At 34.6% G+C, this 27,425-nt stretch overlaps 1 protein-coding gene across 2 annotated transcripts in view; it reads left to right on the top strand.

The window, feature by feature from the left end:
- KIF16B (kinesin family member 16B) overlaps positions 1–19,994 on the top strand; it is a 150,482-nt gene extending 130,488 nt beyond the window's left edge. For both annotated transcript variants that reach the window (XM_026668491.2, XM_026668490.2), the window contains 2 exons: positions 6,666–6,749; positions 19,738–19,994. In XM_026668491.2, the coding sequence (XP_026524276.1) occupies positions 6,666–6,749; positions 19,738–19,896 (243 nt within the window). In that variant the 3' untranslated portion in view covers positions 19,897–19,994. The remainder of the gene's footprint in view (positions 1–6,665; positions 6,750–19,737) is intronic.
- Positions 19,995–27,425: the final 7,431 nt, after the last annotated feature.

Genomic DNA, 27,425 nt, shown 5'->3' with positions numbered 1-27,425 from the left:
GAAGATGCTTCTCTTACTTGGTAACTGTGCAATTGTCACTATAGTTAGCAGCCATAAAGTCTTGATCAGAGACTATATTTCTGCTTGACAATGAGTCATACAGTAGATTGAACAACATGCCTATTTATATCTTGTGGGGGGGGGGTCACAGCCGTGGGACATAAAGGAATATAGATGAAATTTTTCCTCCCCAAGTTTTCTTCAAGAGGATTGAAGGAATTAATTCATGTTGTGTAATAAAGCCTTAGTTCTGAGAAGACAAACATTCTTAATTCATAAGAACGATTAAGTTCAACTTCTAATTAAAAATACTAATCTAGGCTCTTGCTTTTATTGAACATGGACGAATATTCAGTTGTAGCATTACAGTGGGAACACAACATGGCATTTCTAACATAATTCTTAAGAATTTAAAAGTACTTTTTCTAATTTGAAATTCTTATATATATACACATCTGGGTCCCTGGATACTCATTGCACTAAGATGATATTTAGAGCTATAAGGATGTATGGAAGGATATTAATAATGGCATGACACCATATTATTTTTATTATTGTTTCAACACAGCTGTCAGTGGGGGAAGGGCTATATGACATTAGGACAAGAACTAGACAGGGATCTAGTATGTTGGTAGCTCACCTGACATCATAGATAAAAAGTACATGTATCATCTAAATGTACATCAGAATCAAATCATATGTTCTATTAAGCACACACTTCAAGAATGCTATTTTGATGTTCTTTTTAAAATCATATCAGCTATTTATCAGATCATGGCATTCCTGAATGGCAATTGAATTCCCAATTTCCCGTAAATGGCTATTTTGATAAAAGGAGCAGTGTTTGGGATGGAGTAGTTGGTGGATTGAAGTGTGACTTCCCACATGGCATTCCTACATTAAAAATATTACAGAAGTCTCAAGATTCCTGTTGTTGCTGTTGTTTTTGTTATTTGTTACCCAGAAAAATAGCTGAACCCTGCCTTCTAATAATCTTGCTTTTTCTGGGCATAATCAGGATATTAAAAAAGAAACAAATTTAAGGCGATCATACGTATAAAATTAAGATAACATTAAAATGTATAACTTTATTGATTAATGTGTTAATGGATCACTTAAACTTTTGTTGGAAATTTTGGCTTCTGCTAGGAAGTATAAATGAATATCACTCAGTGGTAATTCTTGTAGAAAGCTGTATGCAGCTGTAGGCAAAATATATTGCCTTTAAATATTAAATCTTAAATACATTTAAGAAATTTAGTGAATATCACTGAGCATCTTGTATTGAACTGAATGAGTCAGTAGCAATAAACACATTTTCTGGAAATACTTTTTGAAGGATGTAACTAATTAGTAAACTCTTTACTAGCCCTATGTGTTTATTTGGAAAACAGTTTAAAATTGAGTCAAGGCTACATATAGTTTATAATATTTCAAAATGTTTTCATAAACTTTTAAATTACAGTGCATTCCATTTTTATTAGCATTGTGCATATGAATGTTACTACACTATGTACAATAAACACAATGCTGGAGTGATTTATCATACTATGTTACCTCTCATGCCTAATATTTCCAATGTTTATTACTATATCCAGCTAGATCCAAAAATTACTTTTGGGAATGAAAGATTCCCCTAACCTAGATAAATATTTTCTGCTGAGTTTAATTTGCTTCTTTAATAGCATTGGACAGACTGGTGTGAAAATAATGCAACAAATTATGTTGCCTAGATCTCCCCCAAATGCCTACATAATATTGGATGGTATTCCAGTCAATTATTGCTGCAGAAATTAACCATACTGTCTTTCTTTAGTATTATTAAGAGTCTCCTTGAGCTGAGAGGTAAATCTTATTTGCCTATTAGTAGCAGTATTATTAAGTCTGTAGGATCCTTGGTTCCCTCTGAGCTTGTTTTCTTGCAGACATTTCATTACCAAAGTAGGTAACATCTATGCTAGAACCACCAAAACTACCCCCCACCAACAGTGACAGGGCAAGCTGCTAGTATATAAAATGAGAATAAACCTCACTCCATTCTAGCACTAACGATTCTTCCTAGTTTCTCTCTCAATCCAATTCACCTCACAAGATTGTTGCTGTAGGGAAAATAGGAGGAGGAAGGAATATTAGGTATGTTTGCTGCTCTGAAATACTTATAAAGTAATAAAGGCAAGATACAAATTATATATATATATAAAATGAAGTCAAGATCATTAGGAAAAGGGAATGGAAAATATTGCCCCATGTCAAAGAATAGAAAAGCTGAATCATAGGAGTGGCCTGATTCAGTGGAAAAGTACTAGCCTTTTGTTAGACCTATGATAAATGAAACTACCTGAAGTCTCAATGTATTTGTTGGATACATAATTGCCTACTTTTTCCAGTCTGATATTCTGTTTAGTTCATGGAAAGAGAATCCATGAAGTGATGTACCTGTTAAGTAATTTTTACTGTGTAGGCAACTGAAAGTGTATTTTATCCATGTTGACTTGAGAAAATTAATTAGGCTGACAAGATCATGAGATACCTGACTGAAGCTGAAGAAAATAACAAATAATAATAATAATAATAATAATAATAATTGTTTGTAGACAATTGCTCAGACTGACTGAAAACAATGTCACAACACAGTCGCTCAGATGGTTCACTGGAATTTGTGTCACAACTACCATCTGCCTGTAGCAAAGAACTGGTGGGATCATAAGCCTGAAAAAGTGGTAGAAAATGAGCATGCAAAACTACTGTGGGACTTCCGAATACAGACTGATAAAGTTTTGGAACACAACACCCTGGATATCACGATTGTGGAGAAGAAAAAAGTGTGGATTGTCGACATTGCCATACCTGTGACAGCAGAATCAACAAGAAACAACTTGAAAAATTCATCAGATATCAGGACTTGAGAATCGAACTGCAGAGACTCTGGCATAAACCAGTGCTGGTGGTTCCAGTAGTACTCAGCACACTGGGTGCTGTGCCTAAAGACCTAGGCAAGCTTTAAAAGCAATTGGCGCTGACAAAATCACCATTGGTCAGCTGCAGAAGGCCACCTTACTGGGATCTGCTTGCATAATCTGCCAATACATCATGCAGTCCTAAATGCTTGGGAAGTGTTCAACTGGTGATTTTTGATATGAAACCCAGCATAGTTATCTCGTTTGCTGTGTACACTGTTGGTTTTTGTGTATAATATAATAATAATAATAATGGGTGTTGCAGTGGATAGTGGATGTGGCAGTGCCTGGAGACAGCAGAATAGAAGAGAAAGAACTGAAGAAGATAACAAAATACAAAGACCTACAAATAGAAATAGAACGACTGGGAAAGGCAAGCAAGGGTAGTACCAATAGTAATAGGCGCCTTGGGTGTAGTCCCAAAACAACTGGAGCACCACTCGAACACTATAGGCATTGACAAATTTGCCATCAGTCAATTGCAGAAGGCAACTTTACTTGGAACAGCTTCCATCCTGCGGCGATATCTGTAACACCATCAAATATCCAGATTTGCCTATCTCATATTCTTGGTAAGGAGTCAATAGGTAGACAAAAATGCCAAACTCAGTCTGAACGTCTGGCTCACTGTGTAATAATAATTATTATTATTCCCAGCAATATGGGAAGAAACATCTAAGCCACTTAAGGCTTTTCTCGTGAGATTTTCAACCTGTTTCATGACTAATCTTCATGTAGTGCAAAGCACAGCAAGATCTTTTACATAGACATTAGTCTAATAGTCATTAAAATGTACAGAGTAAAATCAATGACCTATAGTAACCAACGTAGAGCAGTTCAGATCTGTCTCACACAAACATATTCTTATTGTAAACTTGTGTACAAGACCACAGTGATTATTCATTGACCTAGAGTAATACTATCTCTGACTATTAATGACCACACCAGTAATGAGGAGTACAGTTAATTCAGTGTTGGAAAGAATTACATTTAGAAGTATAAACTACAATGGTACTACTATGAATAAGCCATAATTGCTTTGTTGTTTTCTCTGTAATCATACATATGGGTTACAGGTATGTGTACAGCTTGTCTGGAATCCTTCAAAACTTACAGAATACAGTGGCAAGAGGCATACTTTGTGAATAATATAGATAAGTAGTTTGGCCCTGTTAATTTTTTTTTCCAATTTATTTTCATCTGCTACTGTGATAGCATGTCTGTTTCCTTTTTTAAATTTTATTTATTTTAATATGATTCCTTATTCTTTTTTCATTTTTTTCTTTTCCCTTATTTATGAGATATTTTAGATTACCAACCCTCAGTTCATATACCTTTCCACTCTCAGCTGTATAGTACTAGTAGGGGCTATTGCAATTGAACGTTTTTTTTTCTAGAGTTTTCTCAAAATCCAAATAATTCAGTTTGTATCAGACAAATCTACAGTGGTCTGATGATGATGAGGTGGTTTTTTTACATGTCATAGTACAATGATATTCAGTCCATTTGATTTACTGTTACAACTCATATGTTGAATAGCAATAGCACTTAGACTTATATGCTGATTCATAGTGCTTTACAGCACCTTCTAACTATTTTACATTGTCAGCTTATTTCCGCCAACAATCTGGGTCAACCTCGGAAGGGTGGAAGGCTAAGTCAACCCTGAGCTGGTCAGGATCAAACTCCAGGCTATGGGCAGAGTTTGCCTCCAATACTGTATTCTAACAACTGCACCACTGATCGATCTATCCCATCTGATGCACAAATGGATATCACATGGCTCAGCATTGGCTATCACAAGTCCTGCTAAGAGAAATTGATGCTGAGCATCTATTCTACCTGTTCCAACAATTCCAGTATTGAGTATTTCTCAAGATGATCTTGTTTTAAATGATATGTGATTACATGCATTCTTTGCCCTCCTACCTTACTTGCTGGGCATTTCCCTTCTTCTATATAATCTGTGTTAGTCTTGAAAACAGAACAAACTCAGTCAGAGCTGTACTTAATTAAGTGTGCTTTACACAGAGGGAATCATCTACCATTTTTTCTTACAGATGTAGAACATTCCAAATGAGCTGTGTGTAGAAGCATAACTCGTGTAAACTAATAGATAATAATTCAAATATTTTCAGTTACAGGAATGTAAATTGTCCATAACTAATTTTATTTTTCAGAAATATAAATTTACCTGAAATAGGCTGGATAAGTGGGTTGGGGGTTAAAGTTTTCAAGAAGATTGTCCTTTGCCTTGATTTTCCCATCCCTTTCGTTAATATTACTATTGTTGTAGCCAATGCTGTTGTTTTTCACCTTTTTGATAGCAACTTTATATTGCCCTTTGAGGATTCTGGAAAATTTTTGGTAAAGATTGTTTTGTTTTCAAATAAGTAACTGAAAAAATGCTCCAAGTAATAAGACAGTTGTTAAATTTATAAATCAATAAATGTGTAGTGTTTTTCTAACGTAAAAATGGATTTATCTGCATCTTTTACTTTTGAGTTCTAGGCCTTCTGCTTTGTGTTAGCTTGTTCAAAAACCTGAAAGTAGGACATTCCTCTCCCACAACCATTATTAAGTCAAACATAGATTAAGCAGATATTGACACAGTTACAGAATAAATTATATCATATTTCTTTTCAGGTCAGACAGGGAAAAATCAAAACATGGAATCTAAACTTAGTGACATAAGGCAAACTAAATCACATTTAAAACAACATTCTTCTATTTTTATTTGTGGCTGTTGAAAGTAGTGTTCCTAAATCAAATGATGAGAGATACGAAAGCACATATGTTTTTCTTTAGCTTTCTTTTCCCACAAGGCTCTGTGGTAGGTAATAAAACATATATTTTGCCCTAAATTGAAAAGGAACATACAGTATAACTTCAACTGTAGCTACTAGGTGCTTTTTTTTTCTTTTTGGCAATTGAGCTCATTGTGTAGGCTCTGCTGTACTGATCTGTACTTTTGTCATTCTTATGGGCTGAACTTAGTAATGACCTTGAAATTTCAATGAGCCCCACGCAGATTATAATTATTGGAATTCATGAAATTATTTAGCCCGTTATATGTCAACATTGTCTGCCAATCTGCTTCATTAGCTCAAGTTGCAAGCGTTCAACTTCTTTATGACTTGAAAAATACACATTTTACAAATCTGATTTGGTTTGTATTAGATCCCATAATAATTTTCTTGGATTAGACCCTTGTTTTTCTTTCACCAGGACAAGATAATCTCATATTTTAGAGCTGTCTTAGAGTAAAGGAAGTGGACAAGAACCTGTCTTGAAGTTGGAAGTAACACTATACATTTGAAAAAATGGCAGCTCTTTTATCTTACTTTCCTTGGCTGTTTCTCCAATACCTTACATATGGAATAAAATATATTCTTTACCTGCTTTTAGAAAAGATTGCAAAATACACCTATTTCAACTTATTTTTAAATTTAAATTTCTAAACTTTATGAAGAATATTGAGCAAAGACTGAAGTAATAAATGCTACTGTTTTCTTTAACTGATTTTCCTCTATTATTTGTTTTTTTTTACTTGTTTTGAAGCTGCTTAGATTTGTGAAAGGACCCACCAATCCAAACTCTATCTGATTAAGTAGACCGTCTATAAACACACATAGCTTACATTTAGTATTTTTGTTCCATGTTTAAGAAACTTTTCTCAGCTGATTCATCATCTGTTGTCTGTTGCAGCTGGCAATGCTAGAATTTCCTCCAAAAAGGCTATTTGGAAACAAGGATGAACGTGTCATTGCAGAGCGGCGGAATCACTTAGAGGTAATAGAATTTTTTTTAAAAAAACTTACTCTAAGTTCTTTTTAGGTTATATTTACACAATTACATTTGTGATCAATACATTTCATGTGGTAAAAATTAGATACCCCATGCTTCATTTAACATGGGATATGGAAGCTCTATGAGATATCTGCACAGGACATAAATCTCTGAAAAATATTGAAAAGAGTATTGAGCTTACATTGAAATATTTCTTAGAATTCAATAGAAACTGTTGTTTTACAGAGCTAAAAGTTATTTGCAAGATGAATCTTTAGAACAGAAAACTATTTAAATTTGTCTGGATTTTTGTATCATTCTCTCCATTCCCAATATTCAGTAGCAGTACTGTTACATTGCAAAGTATTCCATTCAATTACAGAAGGGAAATATTAGCAGTGTTGGGAAAATCTGAAAACTTACAAATATGCAAAATACCATTAGGTAAAATCCTAGAGATAGACAGATAGATAAATGGATGGGTGGATAGATGGATGATTCTGGGTGGTTTACAAACAGTTTAAAAATATAAAAAAGCCAAAAACCAATGCAACAATTTAAAACCAAGGAAGAAGAATATAAAAGCATATTAAACAATCATACAAATATGTAAAACTCATAGCCAAGATAATTCCACCCTTCAAAGTATTCAGTTCAATAATCATTGACTCCACCACATTCTAAGGTGCACCCAGTATAATGTTATCTATGCTGGCTGTAATGATGCCACAGTCTCAGCTGAAAATGATTTTAGTTGTCTTGATGTGGTAATTATTAATACAATGGGCAGAGCTCTACTTGCTTGAGAAAAAATTGCCTTTGTTAGGACTTACATTTTATATTTTTCCATTAGATATTTCGTCCAATTAGCTATTTTTGTTTAATTTTATTTGTGCTACAATATTTGTTCATTTCCTTTTTCAACAAGGTGAGTTCAGATCTGTTATTAGTATTACTATCTATATACCGTTTCCCAAGGGGACCCTGGAAAGCAGCTCGGGAGCTGGGTGGCCCTGCCAGCGGGGTCCCATCAGGAACTTCCTGAGGACATCCCCCCGCCCCAAGCACAGCCCTCCCGGTCTTTCAAAGAGGGAGGGAGAAGCGGGAGGAGCAAATTGCCGCCCGCCCGCTGCCCAGAAGGAGGGGCGCCACAGTCCACCCCCACCACCTTCTCCCCCACCCCTGGGCCATTACGCGGCTCGGGCTGGCTGGGCGAGCGGCCCGCCAGAGACCCTCCCGCTCCACCCCCACCCCACCTCCAGATTGGCTCTCCGCAAGCGCCCGAGCTGGGCGGAGGGTGGGTGGGTGGGTGGGAGGAGGAGGAAGAGACTCGGCTGGGCTTGAAGGGGCTTCAAGTTGGTGGAGCTCCGCCCCGTCGCTCTTGCACCGAGTGACAATGATTTACCGGCGTATAAGACCCACCCCCACTTGGAGGCATGTTTTTTAGGCAAAAAGTCGCCTTATACGCCGGCAACACGGTAGGTTAACAATTCATTAGATTTGGGATTACTGTTATTATTTTGAATGCTATCTTGCCTTTCTGCCTATCTACTTAATTTGTTAAGAAAGCATAGATTTTTTTGTTATAGAGTCTTTTTCAATAAATAGCTACAACAATGAGACCATATTTATAATAGAAGGCTAAGAACTTGATCAAAAAATACATTGGGAATGAAAAAGCCTGAAATTAAAAGGTAATGGTGAGGCAAATGGTTTTTTTATGTGGCACCGTAGAAATACTTTCTACCATGTATCACATGGACAATCCCTCCCCCAAAATGAGTGGTTAGTGATTTCTGATTTGATGTTTTTCCTTCTAAGCAAAAAACCTAAATAGTGAACATTTAATCCTAAAAGTTGCTTTACTTCAATATGCTGGGTCATTTACTTTCAACAACCATTAAAGGGGGAGGGGGGGATTACACTAATAAGAAGCAATGAGAAGAAAGTATCTCTCAGGGACAAACATCAAAAGAACCTTCTGTCCTCTGGTCAAGATTACATCAAACATTTTATGGTTTCAGAATCTGAATGGAACAACGTACTGCCAGGGGATTTTTTATTTATTTATTTAAAGAACCTTCTGAAGTGTTCAACCCTTAAAATTGGATTTCTACCATTATTTCTCCTACCTGCTGTTGGTACTTTCCATCATCTTTTCTTCCTCATGGAAGCTTCATTGCTTTCTTAACTTCAAACAACCCTATTTGATGGCTGGATTCTCATACTCTGCTTCCATTCCAGCATTCCTACCACATTTGTAGCAGGAAAGCAGCAGGCTGTCTCCATCCCTATTATCTACTTGATAATTAAACAATCCATTGATGGGGAATTCTAGGTGCATATTGGTGCAGGGAATGATTCACATTGTGTGAGTTGACATGGCTCTAGTGCCTACTCTTGACTCAAAAGGAAGAGCAGGATAGATGGAAAATGCTAAATAAAATCAAGAATTCAGCATTCTGAGATGTTATGTCTGCCAGCCAGTTAATGCAGCCTTGATCATTTCTATTCTGTGGGTAGAGCTGAACTGAGATGTAGGAGGATGTAATAAAATCTGTGAAGATGAGTAATGACAATTCTTCTTCAGTTGCTTTTAAAGTTGTGATTAAAAAGTGTTGAGAGAAATGAGCTTAACTGTGCTGGAAAGATTTCTAATAAACATTTACAGTTTTGCCTTGTGGGGGGGAATATACTCCATGTACAATACTGCTATTTATCACAGATCTTGTTTTTTTAGCAGAAACTAGAAAAGAACAATGCTGTGTTTTCACAAATTATATTTTCATACATTTGACTATTCCTGTTACAATGGGAACTATCAAAAGCACTGGTATAATGTGTCTAGAACCGTATAAGATGTAAATTGAAATGCTGTTTCTGTTTCTGTATATAATTTAATTGTTCATACTGTGGTAAATTGTTATTTTAAAAATAATATTCCATTCTCGAAATTGGAATTTTATGCTATTTTTCTATAGTCAGCAATTTAATAAATTGGTTTTTTTGTATTGTTTATTGTATTAGTCTACCAAAACTACGGTAAGAATTGCTAGATTCTGCCCAACTAATTGCCATCAGAAGGTTAATTCACCAGAAAATCACCACCACTCATTTCCCCCCTAATATGCTAATTCCCCATTTTATTTTGTTGGTATGGTCCCCATAAGCATTTTATTTTTGTTAGTCTTTTACTAGAAATTAAGTCCAATTTTAAGTAAAGATGCCATTGCTATGGCAATGGCTCCAAGTACCACTGTCTTAGATTTTGTATCCAATGCATTCTTTCCCTTTTGAGTTTGCTCCTAGGAGAGGAAACTATCATGAACTCAGCTAGTATAAATGCTAAGCAGAAAGTTCATAAGACTGACCTAAAACAATAACATAGTTCCTATGTTCTGTAGGTGTATTTTGAAAGTGATTTTTCTCACCTTTGTTGTTTAAGGTTTGGAGAAAATGCGTTTACAAGATTATATTGCACTGTTATATGTGGAAATTTTAATATTACATTCTTATCAAGAGTATGTGTTAAAGAGATATGCCAATTAATATTGGTTCATTCATTGCTTTTTGAAATGTAGATAACTTCTATTCATTATTGGTCTTTACTTTTAAAAACAAGCTTTGCCAAAGATTTCTTTAAGCAGAATCTCCAGCCTAAATGTGCTTCCCTGTTTTACATCTTGAAGCCAAGTTAATTCCCCCAATTTTAGAACAGTCTAGTATATATCTTGATTGTATGTGTAAATTCGCTATGCTATAAGCAGGCTATCGTGTCAATCTAAGTAATAGGCCAGGAAAATATTTCTTTGTTGAGTCAGCAGGCCGCTGCTGAAATATTAGCTCTACTTGTCACCTGGAGGAATAACTTAAAAGGGCAATAGCACAGCAGGCTTGCTGTAAAGTTTTATCACTGAACTGTAATCAAGTATTTCTGAGGTATGAAAAATATCTACTATTTAGCATTAACAGGAGCTAGATATTTACATTCAACTGCTGTTGGGAAAAATAGGAAAGAATATTAGGTTTGCAACCTTGAGCTATGTGTGCCTGTGCATCCCCCAATGAGGTTTAATCAGATTGGACAAGTCTCATTAGAGGAGTCAGATGAAAAGTGTCTCTCCCATAAACAATATGGTGAGACATAATTTACAAAAACACATCACTCATCACCTGGATCAACAAGGACCAGGCTAGTTGTTAAAATTCCTGGATGTCTGGTGACAATTGGGCTTACGATTCAAGACTGTTGGCTGAGCAACCAAGGCCAGCAGCTGTAGGACTACTAGAAGAAAAGTTGTTTACACATCAGAAATATAGAAATTTTGAAATCAAAGAGATAATGATCTGTTATTACAGATCAAATCCAACTAGAAAAGGATATCCGAAAAGAATGTACCAGTTCAGAAAAGAGCAAATTCCAGAATTGGAAAAAACAGAACAGAGGCTAGATATGGGATATAAAAGCTCATGGTTGGTTTGTTTTTTAAAGAGACTCATAGATCTGTAACTTAACCTCCAACAAAAATGACAACACTTAGATATAGGATTACCAGCTCCAACAAGACTTCACCAGCTGTTAATTTAGTGGTTTATGATAGCCTATTCCACAGTAAACCTCTAAATTTTTATTCAGCAGTTTAAGTATGCAATTTTAACCTTACAGCGGGCCTTCCTTGATTAAATCTGTCTTGACTGACACAGCCAAGAATTTTGTTGATTAAAGTAATGAATAGGAGTTAATGTTTACCCATTCATGGCATTTGATAACTATAAATAGGGAAATGCTGTCATTATTTGCCTGTTTTTAAAACCCTGTGGGAATTTAAAGAAAAAAAAAGGATGCCAACATTTAATTTTAAAATTACTTCTTTTAGAAAGGAAAGAAATTACTTGCTAAGTATGGAAATGTTTTATGTATTAATATGAAATCCACTGACACCTGAATGCACTTTTCTTTGATAAATCAGCAGTAATAGCTTAACCATGACTTAGTAGTCTCTTTTTAAGATGGCAAATGCAAATATTTGGAAAAGGGCTACATGGAAGGGTTCAACCACTGCTTTTACACAAGTTGCATGAAATGGCTATTACATTCAGTACAAGAAAAGTAGAAGCAACTTTGGGCTAAAAAGAGATGCTGCTAAAATTTATGGAGGTGAAAATTGACCTAAGCATTTAAATATAATATTTGAAGAATCAGTGCAGTGACAAATAGCAGTGATGATAGTGAATCTCCTCAAACAATTCCTATCTTGATATTAACCTCTCCTAGTCTTTCACCACTGACCAGCAGCTCTGTCTTCCATTGTGTCATTTATCTTTGCATAAAGCTTCTGATGTTTCTACTGTCTCCTGTTATTTCTAGTCACTTTATTATCCAGTCAAGCCTTCTAGTAATCAATCCAACCTACATTCAGATTGATCTTCCTTCTCTCACAGTCCTCCAAAATAATCTTTAGTGATTATTATTGTTAAAATAATATTAACATTTTTGAAATTTGACGTTGGAGAAGATGTCTGAGAATATCATGGACACTATGATATCAAATGGATCATCAACTAATCAGTCAAGAGATTTCAGAAAAGGCACAAATGACTAGGTTCAAATTATCCTATAAGAAGACCTAGATTTTTGGGAAAGTGCTGGGGAAAGTGATGGGGGTGGGGGGGAAAGAGTGACCAGCAACAAGGTGGACAGATTCAGTTAGACTGAGGATGAGTGAACCACTGGAAAAGTTGAGCGGTGAGGCTGGGAACAAATATTGTCTGTGTGGTTGCTAAAAGTCAACACTGGTGTGTTAGCATACAGTATGATCAGTCAGTACGAAGCAATCAAGAGAAACCCTCAGCTCAGGTATTATGTTTTGCCTTCCACAAAACAGGAATGTCCACTTGAGCTGCAAATCTCCTTAAGTGCATTTTTAACTTTCCATAGTTGAATTTTATCCAAAGCTAACGTAAGTTCTTAGAACAGGGATGGGCAATTAATTTTTCTAAGGGATCAAATGAGAAACTGGGACTGTTGTGGAAGGCCACTCCCCCACCACCACTGCAGGCCAGACTGGGACTGCCCACAGGCCATTAAAATGCTAAGGTCTGCCCTAAAACCACTATTGAAACTTCCTATAAAACTCCACAAAAATAAAAATAAATAAATAGATGTCATTATTATTAAACCATATCAGATTGAATTGTTTAATTGTATGAGCCAAAAGTATGGTAATTATAGATAGTAACATAATAGATGGTTTTAAAGAAGGATGGTTACAGAAATGAATGAAAATTTGTTTTGTCAGAATCTAATTCTCTGATCAAGTGCTATAAATAAATTTGCCAATGGTTTATATAAAAAGGAATCCTGGTGCCTTTTTATAGTTAGGATTGAATGTAAATATTTTTTTAAAAAAATGAAGCTTCTGTCATTTATAATTAGTGACCTCGTGAATCTATCTTATGTCTCAGCTCTATAAATCAGGATTTTTAAGGACTAAGTAGAAAAAGGAAGAAATCTTGGAAATAGTTATATGTGTGTGTGTTTTTCCTGGTAGAATTTTATCAATTTTTTATGTTTCCTGACTTGGACTGAAATAATAAAATACATTTATTTTACTGTTACAGCACCTGAGGGAGAGAGGAATGCTAAGAGTAAGATGAATTGCCACCCTAATACAATGAGCCTACTGTTGCCTTATATAAATGAGCTGAGAAAAATATACTGTAGCCACTAACAGTGACTGAATCCAGCAGGCTAACAATACAATTTTGATTAAAAAATTAGCCTTTATCTAACAGCATGTGACATTTACACTTAAAAATTGTTTAGCCACTCAAGAAATGGCTTGAGAAGAAGTATTAGAAGAGTAAACCACTTTGATCTCTGTAGAAGTCACAGTAGAATAGAATATGAATCAGTAGCTAAAAAGACCCATACTGCAAAGACAGTGGGTATTTCTGACCTTGAGAATTCTTAATGATAAGATGTAAAACTGAGACTACAGTATTGAGATCTGTGATCAAAGTACTGGATTATTTGCATGCATCAGTGTTATGATAATAGGTCTATTGTAGGTATGTGCAGCAAGTAGGAATATATCCTTGTTTCAAACCCAGAATCTATATTCCGGTTCCATCAGTTCTGCTGAAGTGTTTTGGATCAGCCTTGGTTCAGCAGAGCCGAAACCTGGACCACTTTGGTTGTCTTTCCCTCAGGTGCTAATACTGCTGCCTTATACAATGTAACATATTCCACTAACGCAGATACTCTCCCTTCGGAACACCTTACCTTTGTTTCCTCAACCATTCCTCCTATTGCTACCACCAATTTCCCAATGTGGTATAGCCTGCCAGTCCACCTGCCACACCTCTTTGCTTACTGCATGTTCCCTCACTCTACTTCACCAATATCCACCTGCGTAAAACAGTCCATGCTGTATTAGAAGATGGTGTCCTTTTTCTAAGTACCTGACTGTTGAATTTATATAAAAACTGAGCAGTAGTAGAACAAGGATACATCCTTGTTTCATTCCCTTTCTAAACATCCATTTATGAAAGTTTCCCTGCTGCATTGTGTCTTTTTGCAATCCATACACAAGAGGAAGGAGATAGTTCTCCAATATCTGTAGTCACCGATAGTGAGTCAAAAGTTTCCTTAAATTCCAAGAAAGCAACATATACAGCTGCTTTCACTAGTCCAGTGTATTTTAGTTAAGTGATAAAGTACTAAACCTTGATCCAAAGTGGATTGCCTGTTCTAAAGCCACTTTGCTATCTGTCAAAATAATCTTCCCTTTCAAGCAGTCTAGCGGTATCCAATGCAAATGTTCAGTGGTGCTTTATGCAAAAGTGCTAAATTAGGAAAAGCTGTTCCAAGTTTCCAGTGAAATGTTATTTAAAAAATAATTTTGAAGAAAACGATCTGAGATCCAGATACTTAAATTTTGCAAGAATAAAGGTACTACTGTTATCCTTACTTTCACAGTTGAGATGTAGGGTGTGTTCTGTTTCGTTACGTCCTCCAAATGAGTTTTTGGAAAGTTCCCAAATATTTATTTTTATCATAGCTTGTCAACCTTTAAAAAAGTAATGCAATATAGCTTGTATGCTACACTTGTATAATATATGTTGTAGTTTGAGTTGGACAATTACATCTTCTTGGACAAAAAAAAACCATCCAATTTTTCTATTAATTACTCTTGTTGTCAGATCAAAGCAAATTCTTTGGTTATGCTTGTGTACTGAATTTGTATGTACCAAGTTTCAGATAATGCTCACAACTCATGTACATCAATGACAGGAATACTCAAGTATAGAAAGAAGATGCATTTCATCTTGTTCCTTTTCACAGCCAACTTATCAATCATCCTTCAGTTTTTGATTTCATTCAAGGAAGTGAAGGGTGATGCATGTCATGCATTTGGGCTAGCTGTTTGCCGAAGCCATCTCAAAAATTGTCACTGCTAACCTAGAGACGTGTAGTAAATTCAATTCCTCTGTTGTTTCCTGTGAATAGTTTTTGACAAGACTTATTTTGACTATTGCTCAGGAGAAAAGATTGATTTCCTTCACTACCAAGATCTATTTTGTTCTTTTTTAATATGCCCTTATACATTCAAAAAGTCCACAGAAGTGCAGAAACTATAAATCATAGGTTTACTCTCCAGCACAGGGGAAAGAGTGAGGGATTTTTCTCTCTATTGGCAGCATATAACCTTATTTTTAATGTGTATACATTAGAACGATTATTACATTCTATGGATTCCAAATGGATTTCATGTATTTAGATATAATAGGAAGTATTATTGCAAATAATTATTGCAGGTTGAACTTGACTAGCTGGGACAGTTAATTTGATGGATGATGTTCAGTATAATGTTCATACCAAAAGATTTTCATTGAAAAACTCTTGGTAATAAATGATGCAGAAAACATTAATAATACAATGTTTTTGCTATTGTAGCTTGACAACAGTAAATTTAGCAATTTAGCTATGGACAATGGCTTTATCCCAGTTCTATTCATTTTCTGTTGCAGCCCAACAAACATTTCAGATAGCTGTTTCATTTTTGTTTTTTAATTATTGTTTAAGTGGCAACAGGAACAATCCAAAGTATGAGGATCCTGTGATTTCTCTTCCATGGAATGAAATCTAGTCATTAGACTCAGACCCAACCTAAATGTATGTCCCTAATCCTAACTTTGGTCAGTCAATGTATATGCAGATTCCAGTAATCACAATAAATGCAAAATACCTTTAAGAAATCTAAACTTTGCTTAAATTTGCTTTACTTAACACTTGCTGAAAATAAAATCTTTGGAGGACCATGGAATCGTTTTTAGTTTATATTATCATAGGAGACATTAAGCACATTCCAAGAAATTAGAGTTTTTATTGCATCATAATATACTAGTTAGGAGTTTTATATATTGTTATTGTACTATTCTCTGATCTGAAGGCCATAATAAAACTTAATTTGATTGTGTCATAAATCTTTTAATACCAAAAGAATGTTTCATTGTGTCGTGCACTTGGACCATACTGTACTTTTGTTAATTGCACTTAGATATCATAATGTTTTTACTAAGGGTTTTGAAAAATACTTTATGTGACAATTTATCAGTTGTTTCTTGTGCTCCTAACTTTCTTATTAGTTACCCAGCTAAAACTGAGATTTCCAGTGGGGATGTGAGTATTTTTCTTAATTGGTGTCTTATTATATAAGATAGGTACAGAAGCTATAATAAGCATCTAGTGATACACAAGGTGCTTTTGTACAACTTCGGGGGGGGGGGAGAGTGATATAGCACTATCCAATAGTAAAATGTGTGATCTGACTCTTGTATTTACAATTTGTATATGTATCACAAGGATGATGTGCAAGCCTGTCTTACGATATTAAAATAAAAGCAATAAAAACAGGTTTCTATAATGCATAAAGCAACCTATAATATAGTAGTGATATCAAGAAAAGAATATAATATGAGCTTTTATTGTGATTAAAAAAACAGTCAGGCTAACATTCAGGCAAAACATTCAGGAAAAGTTTTGATATGCATCTGTTGTGGATCTTGGGATTTATTTATTTATTTTTTTAGAAACTCTGGTTCATTTTCCAGCATCTTAGAAACTATAGTGTTTGAAACTTCCAAATTGCAGTTTTGTTACAGCTGATATAGGTATGGCAAAAAAGAAGTAAATGTGATGTGCCACAAAGAACCTAGAAATTCCTAACATTTTCAAGACTATCTTATTTATCAATACCACAGACATCTTTTGTATGAGGATAAGCTTGCTATATAATTAACTTAAAAATTCAAAATAAGATTGCATTTGATATACTATAGCTCTGCTAAAAATACTTTTAAAATTAAGAGAGTATTAACACTCTCTTCTCCCATCCAAAATAATACTATCATCTTAAAAGTAAATTATGCTTACATTAGACAATAGTATACAAGTAAAAATATTAAGTTCTGCAAATAATTGAATGTGTTTAAAAGGCAGCTTTGCTAAGTGCTACAAGTGGAATAAAAATTCTTACTAATTTTGGCAGAAGTTATTCTGCCAATTGACATGAGAAAAGTACAAGGAAATTTCCTAGTAATTGAAGGATTCCTTTAAATATAACTTTTAAATGTATAATTCTTTTGTAGATTCATATTTCTTTATGATCATAAAGCCTTGATTTTGGTTTGGTAGCAGTAGCATGTGATGTTATTGAGAGGTAGTAATCTAGATCAAACAGATAAGTTTTCAAACTTATGCAAATATTATTTAATATTTTAAAAATGCAGCATTTATTATATAAACATTGAGAAAGCTAATTAATCATTAAGGTTTGAAATACTTAATATACTTTTTCAAAACATGCACATATGTTTGGATATGCCACAAAAAAATAATTTTGGCCCTAAGTGGAAATGGAAAAGTATATTAAATACCTCTGAACATCATTTCTTTTTTTTTTTAGTTTATAATTTTTAGAGATATTTGGCAGCAGCATTATATTTATTGTCTTATTTTGTCTCTGCATTAAATATGTATACACTAGAATAATACAATTAAGCTATTTATATCTATATTATATTTTAACATAATTCTAATTGTGTGTGTGTGTGTGTGTGTGTGTGTAACCAATTTTAACAAAGAAACTTCTAGCAAGCTAAATTAATTTCGATTATATGTGTACCTCTATAGAACATACAGTAAGAATATTCTGTTTAAAAAAATCCTCTAACTTACCATTCCAAGCATGAAATTGTATTTCTGTGTTGATAGTTACATTTGTTGGGTGAAAACACATAATTTTTGTTTTAGTCACCTACAAAATATTGGAAAACATTCCATATAAAACTTAAGTTAGTTGTTGACACTCTATTGAAGTTTAGATGACTTTCAGAAAACAAATCAAGAAGAATTATATATTTTTACTACAATAGGTAATTTATCTTTGTAGTTATGAATTGCGATCTGTCATACTTTAAAAAAAAGTTTTATGATTTCTTAAAAATCCTGAGAGGAGAGCAAAAAGAGCATGGTAATGGGAGATAGAAGCATCATTTTTCCCCTATACAATTTTTCCAAATAATTTGACCAACACTGATCTTGTTTCCTGTTAGTGAAGACAATAGCTAATATAACACATCTGATAACACTTTCTGTGTTCCCAGAGGTTTTTGTTGGGTTGTTATTTCATCTTTTTGTATTTCATTTCATTTTTATTACCCTTCCCTCCCACCCACCCCAGTGTCCCAAAACAATTCTTGGCAGCTTACAGCATAAAAAATGAAATTTAATGAAAAGCAAAAAATCAAAATAATTAAATAGTCAAAGACCCAGTAATGCATCAGCATAATGGTGCCCACTCTCTCCCCAAACACCCTCTAAAAAAACCCAATTGTTCAAAGTTTCTGGAAGACCAACAAGGGCTAGGACTAGCCTAATTTTTTCAATGATAGTTGACATCTATTGTGTATAATTTACCCCTTATTTGCCAAGATGTTCTAGCATAGGGGTCTCCAACCTTGGCAACTTTAAGACTTGTGGATTTCAACTCCCAGGATTCTGGAAGTTGAAGTTCACCAGTCTTAAAGTTACCAAGGTTGGAGACCCCTGTTCTAGCATATGCTGACATGTAATGATATTTAGACACTATTAGGTAGTACTATGCAGTGCTTCAAAACCCATCTCCAAAAAGTGCTTCCGAGTGCAGAGAATATCTTTATACTATTTATCTGCGGTAGATCTAGGACAACTCACTGCAGGCAACTCATCCCAGCCAATTCGTTGCAGCACAATTCAGTGCAGGATAACTTAAAGAGAGGAACAAGTAAATGAAGGCCTTGTCTTGCTTTAAATTTGAATTTTCTCAAGTTAGAAGTCCTCGAGGATGGGGAGCTACGATTTTACTTCCCTTGAGTTATCCCGTATTGAATTGTCCCATAATGAGTTGTCCTGTGGCAAGTCAGCCACAGCCAGTTGTCATACGGCAAGTCAGCTAGGGCGAGTTGTCCCATTCCAATCCATGACATCTTCATATGTGTCTTCCTGAGATCACATAACAATTGTATCCATGCTCCTGCACATTCCCAAGTGCTCTTGAGAGACTGAATTCAAAGTGCTGTATAACTCTGCTTTGTAGACAAAATCAAAGAGGCCACACAAATTTTGTTTCTTTGAATCATTGACTCCATAGATATAAGAATTCATTTCCTGTCACAAACTGCATTTCAGATTTCACTCACTTTCAGGAGCAGAAGGAGATCTTGCTCTGCATTTGTGAAGAAAAAAAGCTTGTAGACTTCATTGAAGGCTACATATTAGTTTTAAGTCTTAAGTTGTCTAGATTTTGCAGCCAATTCACATGTAAAGGTGTTGTATTTCTGTCTTTATTTTCTAGTGTTTCAAATAAAAACAATGTTGAGTAATGAATGTACTGTTAATTATATAACATTAGTGTAACTGTTGTTCTGGTTTACTTTTCTTTTCCAGAAATACCTCAGAGACTTCTTTGACGCAATGCTCAATTCTCCATCATCTCCACTATATGTAAATAAAGACGGCTTGATCCTGTCCAAACATGACATTTGTGAATTCTCTTCATTCTTTAAGAAAGGTGTATTTGACTACAGCAGCTATGGCACCGGTTAATGGTTGGGAACCTCGCTTCCTATTAGAAAAATAAATTCACCTGTCTTTCTGTAATGCTGCCCGATCTCAGAAAATAAAAAAGCTGGGGAAAAACTGGATAACTTGCATAAATATTCCTTGTCAAATCGACCTTTTCCGTCTAAAACCTAACTCATTTTCTGCCATTTTGCTACTACATATTAGTTGAAGAAATAGCTAATAAAAACTTCTCAGGCTGTTTGGATCCACTCAACAGCTGACGTTCCTTGTACATGTTCTCAGACCCTTTCTTGCGGCTTTCTTTTTCTACTTGACTGTTTTTAGCAGGCAACTTTTTCCTGAAGTAGGTTTCTTGGAGTAAACAAATTATTCCACATTTTTTTGTATTAGACTAATGCACTTTTATTGTGAATTGCACTTTTATCATTTTGATCATACTACTTTTCAGATTAGTTGAAATTTGAACATCGACAAAATATATACGCACAGACTTAAAATCCTGAAATCTTCCGCACCAAGCTAAACAGAATCATTTGTTGAGTAATTGAAATAGATGAGATCGAGTTTCTTTTCACATTTTTTAATTATATAGACTGTTACTATGTGTTATGTTTCAAACAAGTTCCTGGTGCACTATTAGAAAGGCAGTGGGTATTATGATTTTTGAAAACAATTTTCTCCATAAACGGTTTCTCGTTAGCAGATTCTTTGTTGCAAAATATGAATTACATTTTTAATGTGCTTTAAAAGTACTCAGGGCTTATTTAAGATAGGACATTTAGAAAGGCAGCTGTATTCATTTTGCAGAAATATAAATTGAAAAAATGCTGTGATGTACAATAGAGACAATAATAAAAGACTGAGAAAAGCAAATCATTTTGATTCTAACTTGTTTTGAGGACTGTTATGCCCATTGGAGAACACTTTCATGGAATGCAGAGCAGAGGTTAATGAATTGTAGGTGTTAAGCAACAGGCCTTTGGGGTTTTATATTCAGGAGAAGTTAATCTTGATTGTATTAATTATTTTTCTGCTTTATGTTAATAGACGTTTATTCCAGAATTGTATAAACAGTAATCATAGGAGTTGTCCTCAAAGGGGTTTCAGAAATGCTGTGTTTCAAAAGCTGATCTGAGTGAGTCAACAGGATGACTTCTGTTAAGACAAAGCCACTGTATTATAACAGAATAACTACTTTTTTTGTATATGATGACGATGTTGTCTTCAACAGCTTTGGGGGGCACTTCTCCCCACTTCCAGGAGGCACCACCCCAAACATTCTCCCCTACTAGCACCCCCACCATGTGCCTTCCCCATACCATGTGCCACCTCTGTGACATCCATACCCTTCCTGATCCACAGCACCACTATCCCATGTACCATCCCTGACCTGGACTCTCTTGCACACTCCCAAGCACTCTCTGACACTCTTGCACACTCCCTAGCACTCCCAAGCATCTCTTGCACACTCTTGAGCACTCCGAGGCACACTTTCTAACTCAAACCACCACCCCACAATTGCCGTCCTCAACCGGCATAGCACCTCGTATACATTCCTGAGACTCCCATACATTCTTCTTGATCACCACCTCCATAACTCTACCAAGCTGTACAGAACTGTACCTCTTGTGCACCTCCAGGCACACTTCCCAACCTAAGTCAGAAATCGTTCTTGCTTCCACTGCATGTTGCCCACTCATGATCACTCTGTTCCTCTGTTTAGATAAGGAAATGACCCAACAGGGCACAAGTTGTCAAATTAACTCGCTGTAAATGAGTGTGAGAAATTCCCCTTCCAGAATCAATCCCATTTCCTTAATTCTACAAACCTTTTAAAATGTCTTCTGAAGTGGACAAATCTGAAGTGATAATATTGTGAGACAGGCAAATTGGTGGTGGGGGGAAGAGACTAGGAGAAATCTACATGACATTTTTAACTGGTATTATCTTACAATGTAAAGTTTTCATGGATAAGTGGATTAAAATTGTATCTGTGACATAATCTTATATATATCTTGCAACGTTAAGTATATTTTTTTAAAGCTGATGCCCACACAAACAGGGATCTCAATACTTACCAAGATTTCAGAAGGGTCAGATAATCATTGTATCTTTCATTTATCAACATTCAAAGTTCCTTGTATCAGTAACTAAGGTTAACATGAGTACCTAAAGATAAAACTGAAAGCTTGGAAAGGTAAGCCATCTTTCTCGACAGGTAGTTGTAACTTGTACAAAAAGAATCTTGCAGAATGTCCTTGGAAAATAAACCCAGTATCCTTATTAAAAGAAAGAATATAAAGGAATAAACATGGAAAGGCACCTACAGTGGCAACTGTATCCTTGTTACTTTTGTCTGGGCATCCATGTCTCTGAGGTAGGTGCCTCAGTATTGCACCAATACTTTAAAAGGATGAGATTTGTAACACAAAACTCTGGTCATCATCTTGGCAAATTTGACAACACGCCACCACCATACAGACTCAGCTGGGCCTCTCCAGTATAAATCCACTTGCACGGTAGACAAGAAAAGTAACCAATTCTAGTTACTAATGGTTAATGGTCACATTCATGATGAAGCTACTTTATAAAAATGGTATATAAGTGCATGCAAATACAGTATAAGCATATTATTTTGAAAAATGTTATACCTTTTACAGGATTTACTTACTGGGTGACATTTTCTCCAGTTGAGAATTCCAGAGCCACTTCTACTAGAAGAAGAGTATTGGTATGGAAGTGATGCTTTCCAGAAAACAAAATACAATTGTAGAGCTTTTATACACATGTAGCTATTTTTTCCATGGTAAATTGAGCTTTTGTAATTTTCCAATACAATTAATGTCTTAAGGTTGGAGCCTCACTGAGAATCTGGATATAAAATGTGTATTAAACTATTTGAAAGAGTGAATTCTGTATATTTTTAAAAGCTTCAAGCTATAAACTTTTGAACATTTTAATTAACATTTGTATTAACAAAGCAGAAGAAGAAAGCTATTTTCACAGTGCTTTATTTGAAACAATAAAAAGCACTGTCTATGAAATTGTACTGCATCTTTGCTGCTGATGCTTTTCTTTTTGTTTCTTCTTATAACCTCATAACTTTCTTCACTTCATAAACACCTTCATTTTTCCCCAAAGAAATTTGCTGATATTTGCTAAAAAATATTAGCCTCAAGTGGTCTCACTTGTAATTCACATGCAAGGAATAATCAGACTTTGAGAAATATACATTTTCTTTGCAGAGGTTTTGCCACTGATTTCTATTTATTTTATTACATTTAGATAACAACCAACTTCTATCTTTCCAGTTTTGTCTACTCTCAGATTGCTATATTTTGGTGCATCTATACTGTTTGCTACTTAGTACAGGTACCCCTCGACTTATGACCACAGCTGAGCCCAAGATTTCTGTTGCTGATTGAGACAGTTGCTAAGTCGATTTTGAATCATTTTACAACCTTTCTTGCCACAGTAGTTAAGTGAATCAGTGCAGTCATTAAGTTAGTAACAATTGTTAAGTAATTGTTAAGTGAATCTGGCTTCCTCATTGATTTGCTTGTCAAAAGGTCACAAAAGGTGATCACATGACCCTGGGGTACTGCAACCATCAAATGTTGTCAAGCATCTGAATTTTGACCCTGGGGATACTGAAAAGGTTGTAAGTGTGAAAAACGGTCATAAGTCACTTTTTTCAGTATGGTTGTAAATTTGAACAGTCATTAAATGAACTAGTCAAGGACTACCTGTATTTTTTTGGGTTTTGGATCTAACAGTGTTCACAGCACTGGATAATTTGCAATTACTTTTGTTCCTAATTCATTTTACCCAGGTGTCTTAATTTTAATTTTTGCATTTACACTGATGAAAGTCTCTCTGCTGATCAACTGCCAACTGCTCAACAGAGCAAGGGAATGGCCTGTAATTTCGATTACTTTCTGATTAGCATTCCTCTATAATTTTTGAAATTGCTGTTGCGTAGAACTTTCTGCAGGCCAAAGGCTGAATCTGGTCTTTTACTTAGTTATATTCTGCTTCCTAAAGTGGTTGTAGATTTGGATGGGCTTTCTTTTCTGCTGTAAGATTTGAGAACCTGGTTTTGGTAACACTTTTATTTTTTTTGTTGGTTGCCCAATCAGTTTAGACTGGATTTGGCATTTTTATCCACTATTATTTCCCAAGGACCTGGAATAAGCAGATGTTGTTTGATAGTATTAAAGATATTGTCTCAGGATGTAAGTTGTTCCAAGTAAAGCTGCATTTTGTAATTGACTGATGATGTGTTTGTCAATGCCCATGGTGTTCAGATGTTTTAGAATTGCACTCAAGGTACCTATTATCATTGGTATTATCTTTTCATTCCTTTGCCATAGATGTTCTATTTCTCCTTATCATTACTACTATATTGGTGCCTTCAAGTCAGTGTTGATTCCTGTAATCTGTCTGGAAAAGTCTTTTTTTTTTGGGGGGGAGGCAAGATTTGAGAAATGGTTTGTCATTTTTTCTTCTTCCTAGGGCTGACAGAAGGTGACTGGCTCAAGGTCACCCAGCTGGCTTCTTGTCTAAAATGGGTTTAAAACTGACACTCCTGATTTCTACCCTGATGCCTTAATCACTACACCAAACTGGCATAATGCTGCTATTAATGCCATGCAGTGTATGAAATATGGAAAGTTAAGCCTGCAGATGAGACATAAATCTTCCTTTATTTGCTTTCTGTCTAATCTTCTGTTATGGTACCTGCTAAAATCCCTAGATGTTTTCCCCCCCAGATGTTCACAACCAGCTATATTGCATAAAATAAATTTTGCCCCATTTTGTTTGCTTTCTTCACAGAATCTGAATCAAAGGTTTAATGAGTGTAGTTGAGTGATATTGTATTTTCATACTTAAATTTTGTTTTGATTAGATATTATGTACCTTGGCATACCTGATAATAACACTCCAATTATGCCTTTTCTTCTGCAAATCTCGTAATTCTCAGCATTCCGACAGATTTTGTATATATTTCCTGTATCTTTGTTTGAATGTCTTTGTCATGGTATTGAAGTTTACAGCATATGCACACAAATGCTTAGACAAATGTACATGTATTTTTTTCTTTAATTGCTTGTTATCTTTAAAATTTTCATCATTAATTTCTATGTCCTCAATATCAAATTTCCACTTTAAATGCTGAAATCTTTATACCATCTTCCCTAATTCGACTAAATAAAAAGGCTCCTTATCGTTTGAGATAAACAAGGTCGAGAAAAAGGTACAGCAAGGATTCTCTTTGTTTCCATAGAGTAGAATAAAAGAATTTTGAAAGTTTCTCTCGACTCCCATTTTATACCAAACAGAATGAAAGACTGTGCTTTTTTTCTTCTTTTTTCTCCCTTCTCAATGTGGGAGCTTCATTATAGCCCCAGGTGGGATGCAGGCAGAAAACAGCATTGTTTGCATACAATGCGAATATTGGGTTTTGAGCTAGAAATGGAAGATGGAACTTAATTCTAGTGGGGGCCTGTACAAACTCTTAATAAAGAAATTAAATAACAGGATTATTTAGTTAATCTTTCATCCAGATAAGCTTTGGAAGCCCAGCACCATTTCCTGATGAGATTTCTTATTTTGCTTTGTCTGCAAGAAAGCTTTTATCTGAGTTGTTGCTTCCACTATCGTGTGTTTTAATAACTGCATTTGACTATACATTTTAATTGTGTTAAAATTTTGTGTTATGTTAGTGTGTTGTAAGTTGCCCTAATAATAACTTTGTATAAATTCTTATAAATAAAGCTCTATCTAATCAACTGATTTACTCCTACAGTTTTCGCCCATGATGTATGACAGTCATGTTTTTTTCAGCCATGCCAAAGTCCAACTAAAAAAGGAATATATTTTGAGTTTTAATAAGATGCTTTATTTATTTCTTGCCTTTGACAACTTGAGGAATAATGAATCAAGGGTCTTTTCTCTTTGAAGTCATTACAAACTAGATTTAAGTCACAGATATACAAGATCACTGCAGGGCTAAATTGCATGGACTGTACTTGTTATTATACCACTTTGGACCAGGTAGATAAATGCTTAATAAGATATCTCATAAGCATGGATATTGTAGAAGCAGAGGAGATAAAATCAGAGTGGATTGAATACAAAATTAATTATATATAAAAAGGACCCTCTGAAATTAACATGTCCAGATATTCCTAGCTATTTCAATAATTCTGCTTACATATTTATTAGATTTTTATCCCATCTTTATTATTTACAAGTAACTCAAGGTGGTGAACATACTTAATACTCCTTTCTCCTCCTATTTTCCCCACAATAACAACCCTGTGAGATAGGTTGGGCTGAGAGAAAGTGATTGGCCACTCAGCTTTCATGCCCAAGGCTGGACAAGTACTCAAAGTTTTCTAGTTTTTAGGCCAATGCCTTAACCATTTACACCTAACTTATTAAGAAAAAAATATTAACATAAAAAATTAAAATACTGTTTCTTTAAAAATAATTATATAAAAATTAAAAAAAATAAAAAAAAAAAAAAAAAAAAAAAATTTAAAAAAATTAAAAAAAAAATAATAAATAAAAAATAAAAAAAAAAAAAAAAAAAAAATATATATATAATTTATACAAAATAAAAAATAATTTATTATTATTTTTTTTTATTTTTTTTTCCCCCTCTTTTTTTTTTTTTTTTTTTTTTTTTAATCTATTCTAAGAAAGACTAAACAGATTTGAATAGTACATGATATGTATAATCAAGATATTATATGTTTATTATATGTTTATATGTAGCTTTAATACAGAAAACAACTGAATGAAATGAAATTATTTGTTAGCAGACAGTAGAATACATAGCTGGTATGCTTTGGTCTATGTACTACACATTTTAAGCTGTGCTGTTTAAAAATGATTATATGGAGGATTAAAGTTGATGTTTGGAAGAAATGTAGACAAAATAAGGTAAATAAGAATTTGAAATTGCTAAAGAAGTACAAGTGAAAATTTTCAGGAGAAATTTAGGATTGAAATAGTAAGATTAATGAACGGAGGAACAGTTGCAGGATTGAATGCATAAAATGATTGATAATTTAATTAGTGAGAATGTAGTAGAGGAAATAAATGTTTAATTTTTAAGTGTCCTAATGACAATCAAAATTTGGAAAAGCAGATCAGGAACATTTCGGAAACAGATTAACATGCAGTTAAGCATTTCTGAAGGACTGTGTCTAAATCTTATGCGGTTTTATTTAATCTTGCAAAATCAGTTAAAATAACTCACTTCCCCATGAACATATTAACACTTTGGATTCCTACAATTGCACTTCGTATCTGCATGATCTGCCCTTTAAATGTTTAATGAAATCATCACATCCTATAACAGCAATAGCAACAATAAAACCTGCTTCATTTCCCACCCCATTTTTACTAAAATATTTTCCTAATAGGTTCTTTTTCTCTCTCCAGAAACTCCCATATAATGCAAACTTCGTTCTGTCCCTTGGGTTCTTGTCTGCACATTTCTGTCAACTCTCAGCACTGTTCTGGGTTTTATTTTGTAA

Source organism: Notechis scutatus, chromosome 1 (assembly GCF_049901735.1).
Source record: "Notechis scutatus isolate UNSWTSFEM ecotype Mainland chromosome 1, rNotScu1.2, whole genome shotgun sequence".
Lineage (NCBI taxonomy): Eukaryota > Metazoa > Chordata > Lepidosauria > Squamata > Elapidae > Notechis > Notechis scutatus.
The sequence above is the reverse complement of the archived record's forward strand: the minus strand, read 5'-3'. Positions and strand labels throughout refer to the sequence as shown.